The 9,094-nt window shown below is 49.1% G+C and overlaps 1 protein-coding gene across 2 annotated transcripts in view; it reads left to right on the top strand.

Annotated features, from left to right (window-relative positions):
• Positions 1 to 500: 500 nt before the first annotated feature.
• lsr (lipolysis stimulated lipoprotein receptor) overlaps positions 501 to 9,094 on the top strand; it is a 69,283-nt gene continuing 60,689 nt past the window's right edge. The window contains exon 1 of one of the 2 annotated variants that reach the window (XM_072266255.1): positions 501 to 637. In XM_072266255.1, coding sequence (XP_072122356.1) covers positions 595 to 637 — 43 coding nt within the window. In that variant the 5' untranslated portion in view covers positions 501 to 594. The remainder of the gene's footprint in view (positions 638 to 9,094) is intronic. The other variant, XM_072266256.1, reaches the window with a different exon arrangement.

Genomic DNA, 9,094 nt, shown 5'->3' with positions numbered 1-9,094 from the left:
GGACGGGGTCAGAAAGCAGTGGGTCAGTTGCCTCGAAGGACTTTGAGCGGCCTGTTTAATGTTTAACGGAAGCGAGTGATTGGATGGGCAGGAAGTTGGATTGCGAGAGGCGTGTATTGTTCAACTGGCAAATGCAAACATTTACACACAAATACACCTCCCGGGCCGTTGGGAGAAACTACCAGGGTGAAAGGAGGCGGGGAGTGAGAGAGGGAAGGAGGGAGGGAGGTTTCGTTAGTGACAAAACAATTCCGAGTCCAGGTTCCCGTCCCAGCCCTGGGATTGTTCCATCGCACCCGACAAGGGGTGCTCGGAAAATTGAGGGCGCATCAACAGTTGGATGTGGGGAAGGGGGAGCTGATGAGGGGTTGAGGAAGAGGGGAGCACGACAGAAATAGCGGAGCAAGGTGAGGGCTGGAGAAGAAGAGGGGCTGGGACATAACTCTGGAGGCAGATGCACGCCTCTCCCTCCCTACCTGGGCTGGGTGGCTGGAGCCAGGTGCGGGTTCCAGGTGACTGTGGGTTTCGTTCTCGGCTCGGAGAGGCACCCACACACACACATACAGGGAGAGAGAGAGATACAGGCAGACGGAAATGGGACTGCGGCTGGTCGTAGCCGCTCTCCTCGGGCTGGCAGGTAGGTGGGAGCTCGGAAGAAGCCGGTAGACACCAACTCCCCAAAGGGACACGAGAAGAAACTCAGAGCGACAGGAAAGCGGCGTTCCTCGCAGGAACTGAAAGGGTGGGGGGAGGGGAGGGAGGCAGAGAGGAAGGGAGAGGGGAACTAAAGGGGTAGGGGAGAGCGTAGGGGAACGAAAAAGAAGGGGGAATGGGAGGAAAGGTGAGAGGGAGGGAAGGAGGGGAAGGGAGAAATAGGAGAGGGAGGGAGAGATGAAAGCGGAAAGCAGGAGGGAAGAAGGGGGCAGATGGGGAATGGGGCGAGGAAAGGCGAGGTAGAAGGTGTGTGAAAGAGAGTGGGAAGAGTGAGGGGGAACGTGACAAGGGGAAGGAGGGAGAGAGGATTAAGGGGTGCTGGAGAGAGGGAAGGGGGAGTGTGGGAAATAGGTAGGAAAGATGGCGCAAAAGGATGGGAGAAGTGGGAGAGAGGCTGAAGAGGTAGAGGGTGCAGGAGAGTAGGGAGAGGGTACAAGATGGGGAGATTGAAAGTGGGACAAGAGGTGGCCGACAGAGAGTGAGTGAGGGACGAGAGGTGGGCGACAGAGAGAGAGAGGGATGAGAGGTGGGGGATAGATAGAGAGAGAGAGAGGGACGAGAGGTGGGGGATAGATAGAGAGAGAGAGGGACGAGAGGTGGGGGGATAGATAGAGAGAGAGAGGGACGAGAGGTGGGGGACAGAGAGAGGGACGAGGCGCGGGAGGATAGAGAGAGGGGGATGGGGTGCGGGGGGAGAGAGAGGGGGAGAGGGGGACAGGGCGTGGGGGGAGTGAGAAGGGGATGGGGCGCGGAGGCAGAGTGAGAGGGGGACGAGGTGTGGGGGCAGAGTGAGAGGGGGAGTGGGATGAGACACGGGGGCGGAGAGGGTGAGTCGAGAGGTGGGGGGTGTGAGAGAGAGGACAAGAGGAGGAGGGAGTGGGCAAGAGATGGGAGAGTGAGTTGGAGTGAGAGAGAAGGCACAAGGTGGAGAGAGTGGGGGAACAGGTCTGGTGAGAGACAGTGGGACAAGAGGTGTTGAAGGGTGAGAGAGTGGGACGATATATGCAGGAGGACAAGGGAGCAAGTGTTGGTGTGGGAGGATGGGGAGATCGGGGCGGGAGAAAGTGGAGCAAGAAGGGAGAGAAGAGTCAAGATGTGGAGATGGGGTGGGGAGCGAGAGAGGTGAAGAGGTGGGGAAGAATAGTCAAGGAGCTGAGGGAGATGGGGCTGGCAGTAAGTGGCAAATAGAGGGAGATGTTGAGTGGGAGGGCAAAAGGTGGGATAGGGGAATGTGGTGTCAAGAGTTGGGGCAGGAGGTGGGTGTGAGGGAGAAGGCAACAGGAGGTGGGAATAGAGGGAGAGGTTTGCAAGAGGTGGGGCAAGAAGCTGGCAAGAGGTGGATGGGAGATGGAGAGGGGCAAGAGGCAGGAGAGTGGGGGACAGCGAGCGGGAGCTGGAGGTGTTTGGGGTATGAGGTCAACAGGGTAAAAAGGCAAGGAGATGGGAAGAAAGGGGAAATGGGGAGAAATAATTAGTTAAAAGGAGTAAGGAAGAGGGAGTAGTGATTGAGGGCAGGAGTGAGTTTTTTGAGAGTGCAATGTGGGGTGTTGGAGTAAGGACGTGGAAGAGGGTAGGGTTGGGACGGAGGGGAGCAGGGTAAAGACGGAATTGGGAGTGGGAGACTATGGAGGGAGGAGGAGGGAGAGATGTGGTGGAGTGAGGTGGGAAGTTGGTGAGGCTCTGAGGGAGGGAGTTAACGGTGCAAGGGGGGAGAACAAATTTCACGTCACGTGCCGGTGATAATAAACCTGAATCTGAAAGTGAGGGAGAGGCAAGATTCTGGAGGGAGTGCATGACAGAAAAGGATGGAGGGAGGAGCTGGTGGACGAGGGTAGGATAAGTAGAATGAGAGAATCTGAAGGGAGAGTGTCAGGGGAGGTTGCGGAGCTAGAGGGCGGGAGGGCTGGCCTCTACAGATTCTTGTAACGGTCACTGTTCTGGCTTCCGTTTAATGTGAAATTGTGCTGTGAATTATCTAAACAAAAAGATTAGAGTGTGCAGAGCTCTCTGGCCCTGGTTGAACTTACAGCTCTCATCTGAGAGCAGAGGCTGTAACTTGGAAAATTACTGCAAAGGTATTTGACCATATAAGTGAGGACATTATTATGCAAGTCAGGTGACCCTATCTGAAGTACTCGGTACAGTTTTGCTCACATACCTCACCATGTTAGTCATAGAATAGTATAGGACTCTCAGGCCCTTTGGCCCATCTGGTCCATGCTTGCCTGATCTTCTGCCTCGTCTCATTTACTTATGATCTCTAGTCCTAGTCTCATCCAAACTGAGGGGAGAAAGCCAGCATGCATTCACCCGACCTCTATCCGTCAGAACTTTGTGCACCTCATTCTCCTGCGCTCCAGGAATAAAGTCCTAACCTATTCAACCCCAGAGTTCAGAGCTGTTCTCCGTAACTAACTCCATGGTGAATTTCATGACCAAATGAACGGGTTCTTTTTTTTTAAACTGACTTCCTTAAGTACAAATAGAATTTTATCAGATGATGAGAGGCATAGAGTTTACCCCATGGTCAAAATGTTTAATACTACAGGGCATGCATTTAAGATGGGCGGGGAGTGGAAGGTTTAAAGGAGATGTAGGGGCTAGTTTTTCTTTTACACAGAGAGCGGTGGATGCTGGAATCTGCTACCAGGGTTGGTGAAGGTATGATAGAGGCATTTGAAGCTCTTCGATAGTGTTGCATCACCTGTCTTTCCTCTTTAACCTGTGTTGTAGTTCCCTGGGTCACCTGCAATTAACCTTCCATTGCCGGCGCCTGCTGGGGGCTGTTTAAAAACAAGACTGCTTCCCACTCCCCCTCTTCCTCTCCTGTTCTGCAGCCTGCACCACCACACCACACCACACATCGCCCTATTTCCCTTTACCTTAACTTTAGCTTAGTAAAAATATGTTTTGTTTGTAATATCTGTTGTGGCCTGACTCCTTTGTGGTACTTCTTGAGAGCCCAGGTTGTAACATAATGGGAACTTGTCCAATTTTTTTTTTATTTTGAAGGATGTTGTGTTTGCCCTGAGATCTTTTACAGGCCTTTTGTTATGTTGTTTTGTGGTGTGTGGTTGCTTTGACATTTATTTCCCTTTTGGTACTATTGCTGCTGGTTGAGTTGAATTGAATTGACTTTATTTCTTACATCCTTCACATAGACGAGGAGTAAAAATCTTTACGTTGTGTCTCCGTCTAAATGTGCAATATGCAACTTCTAGTAATTTGTAATAAGTAGTATGTACAACAGAACAGTCAATATAGCTTAGAAATACAATTGTATCAGTGTGAGTTAATCAGTCTGATGGCCTGGTGGAAGAAGCTGTCTCAGAGCCTGTTGGTCCTGGCTTTTATGCTGCGATACTGTTTCCCGGATGGTAGCAGCTGGAACAGTTTGTGGTTGGGGTGACTCGGGTCCCCAGTGATCCTTTAGGCCCTTTTTGTTTTGCACCTCTCTCTGTAAATGTCCTGAACAGTGGGAAATTCACGTCTACAGATGTGCTGGGCTATCCACACCACTCTCTGCAGAGTCCTGCGATTGAAGTACAGTTCCCATACCAGTCAGGATGCTCTCAATTGTTCCGCTGTAGAAAGTCCTTGGGGTTTAGGGACCCATACCAAACTTCTTCAACCGTCTGAGATGAAAGAGGCGCTATTGTGCTTTTTTCACCACACAGCCGGTATGTACAGACCATGTGAGATCCTTGGTGATGTGTATGCTGAGGAACTTAAAGCTGTTTACCCTCTCAACCCCAGATCCATTGATACCAATAGGCATCAGCCTGTCACCGTTCCTCCTGTAGTTCACAACCAGCTCCTTTGTTTTTGCAACATTGAGGGAGAGATTGTTTTCTTGACACCACCGTTTCAGTATGGTTGTTTGAGCACTAGTATGTTAATTAGTGCATGAATACCCCTGTTAGCTAGGAGAGTGTTTCAGCTGGATTGATAAATCAGTTCTCCTACAGTTCATTTCTTTATTATTCTTCCCTTATTGTTTTTGAGTTTATCCTGGTTAGAGACTTGTTCTCTGGTGGTGGGGTGGGGGGGATGTGGGTAAGCCTTTCTGTACTGCATGACCATGACCCTGATGGCCTAAGCTTCCTGAAGTTTTGCTTTTAAAGTTGCCTTTTGCCCGGTACACCTCAGAAGATAGGTAGGGTAGAGCAAAGGCTAGCCAAGTATCGTGGTGGGGGGGCGGTGGTGGGGGTTGCTCATTTGTATGTTTGTTTACATCTGCACTGGTTGTGTATCATTTAGATTAGCACTCAATGGCCATACTCATTTTGCACTTTGTGTGCCAACACACTCAGTTAGTGTTGTTTTGTGTTAAACGCCCCATTTGTACGTTTGTGCTGACCTCTGTACTTGGTCAATACTTTAATGTAGTGTAGGAAAGCTTTTCAGATACGGCATCTCTTGAAGAGTTTATTAAAGAACCTACTGTTTAAGAATAAGGGGTAGACAATTTAGAACGGAGTTGAGGAAAAACTTTTTCACACAGAGGGTTGTGGTTCTGTGGAATGCTCTGCCTCAGAAGGCAGTGGAGGCCAATTCTCTGGATTCTTTCAAGAAAGAGTTAGATCGAGCTCTTAAAGATAGCGGAGTGAAGGGATCTGGGGAGAAGGCAGGAAAAGGGTACTGATTGTGGATGATCAGCCATGATCACAGTGAATGGTGGTGCTGGCTCGAAGGGCTGAATGGCCTACTCCTGCACCTATTGTCTATTGTCTATTCTGTGGAGCTGCTTGAGCTGTTTTACAAAAGGTCAACTTTTGCAGCTGGCTCCTCATTACAAAATAGAGGTAGTGAAAAATGGTCAACAGGGAAGTGTTAGACACTGGGGTTTTTGAGGTTAGTTCAATACCCACCTGTGCCCAAACCTACCCCTTTGTCAGAGGCTGCCATTGAGTTGAGGCTAAAGGAGGTGGCACTACAAGAGAAGTTATAGGACAGGCCCAAGGAACAGTTGTTACGGGAACAGCAACTGCATTTAGAACGTGAGTGTTTCCTTAAGGAGTTAAGAGTTTCAGAAGGCGTACAGGTCTGATCCTTCTGTATTTGATGTGGGTAGCTGTATTAAGTTAGTTCCACCATTTGGAGGGAAGGATGTCGAGACGTCTCATTTTGAATGGGTGGCTCCAACTTCAAATCGCCCCGAATATGTCTGGACTCTGCTTTTACAGAGTGTTTTGAAAAGTAAGGCCCGGGAAGCCTATTCTGCTATAAGTATTGAAAAGAGCTTGGATTATGATGAGGTCAAGGCGGCTACGTTGAAATCTTACAAGTTATTCTTGAGGTTTATCACCAGTGCTTTAGGCGTTATTGTAACCTTGACAAGCAAGCATATGTTGAGTTTGCCAGAGAGAAAAAGGAACTGTTTGATCAGTGGTGTTTAGCTCAACAAGCAGAAACTAAAGAACAACTTGGTCAGCTTGAGGAATTTAAGAGCTATCTGCCTAATGTTGTATCTGTTTACTTGATGATCAAAAGGCATTAACCCTTGAGTAAGCTGTCATACTGAGAGATGAGTATAGCCTGATTTATACTTCTGCGTCAGCTCGATGCCGTAAGTACTGCGTCGCTGGAAACCCTACGCAGGGCCGACGCGGATCCCTACGCTAGAGCCTGACGTGCACCTCTCGCAAAATGTAACTACGAGTCGCGGCAACACAGACTGCAACAATTGTGATTGGTCTGCTTGGTAGCATCGCATTTCCTTCTACGCTGCAATAGCTTCCCATTGGGCGACTGAAGGGCAGGGAAGGAACTCTGGCTGCAATGCTTTCCATAAAGCTTTACAGACCTCCGAAATTATGGAGGGGACATTTTCCTTTTACAAAAAAAGATGCTTGCTTTAAACTTGTTTACCCCGAGAAAGACTACCATGACCACAAAGCCTTGCGTGGGCAGGTGTGTGTGCATGCGCAACGTGCCCGAATTGCAGAGCGACGCGGACACACCAACTCACGAGTATAAATGCTCACAATGTGCGTAGGCTGCTTGCGTAGGTTACAGCGTCCAGTTGATGCAGAAGTATAAATCAGGCTTGAGTCTTAACCCACAAGCAACAAGTCAAGTTTACAGGTAAAGGCTTATCCCATCAGGTGCAATCTTTAAAACCACTACCCCCTGTCTCACCCTTAGCTAAGATTTTACATCTGAGAATGCCACAGCTGACACTGTGTGTTTCTACCAGAAGCCCAGTCATCCAATTGCTAAATGTTCAGTTCTTAATAAGAAGCAGAAATCTGTGAAGCCTGTGGTGGAATGCTACCTACTCCTGGGCAACCTCCAATCCTGTGGTGCTGGAGGGCTCAGATGAGTTTGAACTGGCTTTCCCAGACGGCTTTCCTGATTGTGTTACTCCTTGTGCAACGTCTAAAAAAGATCAAAGCAAAGGCAAGAGGTCTGATATTGCCCTTTGTGACACCTTTATGGCCAAAGGTGATGTAGATCTAACAGGGTTTGACCAAGGGCTTCCCTCTCGTGAGCAGCCAGTGCTTGTACAGAAAAGAGACCCTTCTGTCTCCTCTGTTTGAAGAGGTGATCTCAGTGGAAGCAATTACAGAGGCCTCCTGTGGCTGTTTCATTAGCAGTGGAGTGTTAGGGAGAAAGTGGACTCCTCCAAGAATGTCCATGGAATAGTGTTTATCAAATTGTTCCTGATGTTTACTGGCCTGACATAATGCCTTTGGATCATGGTTGTGGCCTTGCTGGTCATTTAGGCACAAGGAAAGCTCCTGTGCTTAGGCATTTCCTCTGGCCTGCAGTGAGGCCTGAGTTAGCACAGTACTGTAGGTCATGCCACGTGTGTCAGGTTGCTGAAAGCCTAATCAAAAGATCCCTGTCACAGGCTCCCCGACACCCTATCCCTGCCATTGGGGAGTCTTCTGAAGGAATTTTTCCCCATGTCAGTATTTGCTGACCATTTATGTGTGCAGCTGCTCGATGTCCTGAAGCTGTCCCGTTGTGTAAAATTACAACTTCCACCATTTCCAAAACTCTGACTGAATTTAGCTGACTGAAGGTTGTCCAGTCTGACTAAGGGTCAACTTTTACGTCTCACCCCCTCTCCCAAGTGGTAACGCAAATATCCATCTAGCATCGTACCTCGACCCACTTACTATCCAGAATCTCAGCGGGCGCTCGGAAGATTTAACTAAAGCCTCAAGTCAATGTTGCGAGCCTACTGCAAGGGGTTTGAGAGGGATTTTGGGGTGATGGCATTCCCCTTCTGATGGAGTTGACTCAGGAATCCCCCTGTTTCAGCCCAGCTGAGCTCATGTGTGGCCACACTCTGAGAGGGCCTTTGAAACTATTGAACGAGAAATGGCTGGCTGATGAACCTTCTACTCACCTGTCAGATTATGTATCTTTCACCTTAGGCTCAAGGCTGATTTATACTTGCTATGCCGTAGCCTACACCGTAGGCCTGATTTATACTTTTGCATAGCCCTACGCTGTAGCGAGCATGCATAGTTGTGTCTGCGTCGCTCTGCTATTCACCACCAAAACGCTAGTTGGCGGCGGGGTTTCTATGCCACTGTGTTGAGTTTCCTTGTGAGAGACATGGACGAGGAAATGTATTTCAAATATTTTCGGATGTTGGCAGGTAGATTTGACAATTTGGTTCATCGTCTCCAACCATTTATTTCGCATCAGTGTACAGATGTGGCGGAGAAGCAACCGGAAATGCGATGCTACCAAGCGGACCAATCACAGTTGTTGCGGTCTGCGTCGCTGTGATGCGCGAGTTACATTTTTCGGGAGGTGCATGTCACCCTACAGCATAAGGTACACAGTACCTACCGCGTACATTTGGCGCACAAGTATAAATCAGCCTTCAATAGGACACGTGAGATGACTAGAGAAAGCTTGAAGGCAACTCAGGAAAAGGTGAAAACTTGGTACGATAGGAAGGCTAAACACAGGGTTTTCTCCAGGGGACCGAGTGCTTTCTTACCGCCACTGCCCGGCTCTGCCTTCCAGGCTCAGTACAGCGGGCCGTATGTGATGGATCGCAGAGTGGGTCCGCTGACTACTCGGTAAAGACTACGTGAAACTTTTGAAACCTTACAATGACCGGAAGCACACAGTGTCTGCACAGGTTAAGCCTGTGGCTGTGCTGAAGTCTCCATCTGCAGGTGGTGAGGGAAATGTTGGTGCTATTTCTGAAGGGGTAGGTTGCCAAATTCTAAAATCCTGGCTGAATTGGACCTTCCTGAGTGCTCTGACGTTGTTCAGGTAATCAATCAGAATTTGGCCCTCTCTGATGGTCCATCTAATGCATTTCAGCATGACATTGATGTGGGCTAAGGCGGCCCCTGTCAAACAACGTCCATACGAGGTAAATAAACCCTGCTAAGCACCAGCATTG

Source organism: Mobula birostris, chromosome 8 (assembly GCF_030028105.1).
Source record: "Mobula birostris isolate sMobBir1 chromosome 8, sMobBir1.hap1, whole genome shotgun sequence".
Taxonomy (NCBI): domain Eukaryota; kingdom Metazoa; phylum Chordata; class Chondrichthyes; order Myliobatiformes; family Myliobatidae; genus Mobula; species Mobula birostris.
Note: the sequence above shows the minus strand (reverse complement) of the source record. Positions and strands in the feature narration are given on the sequence as shown.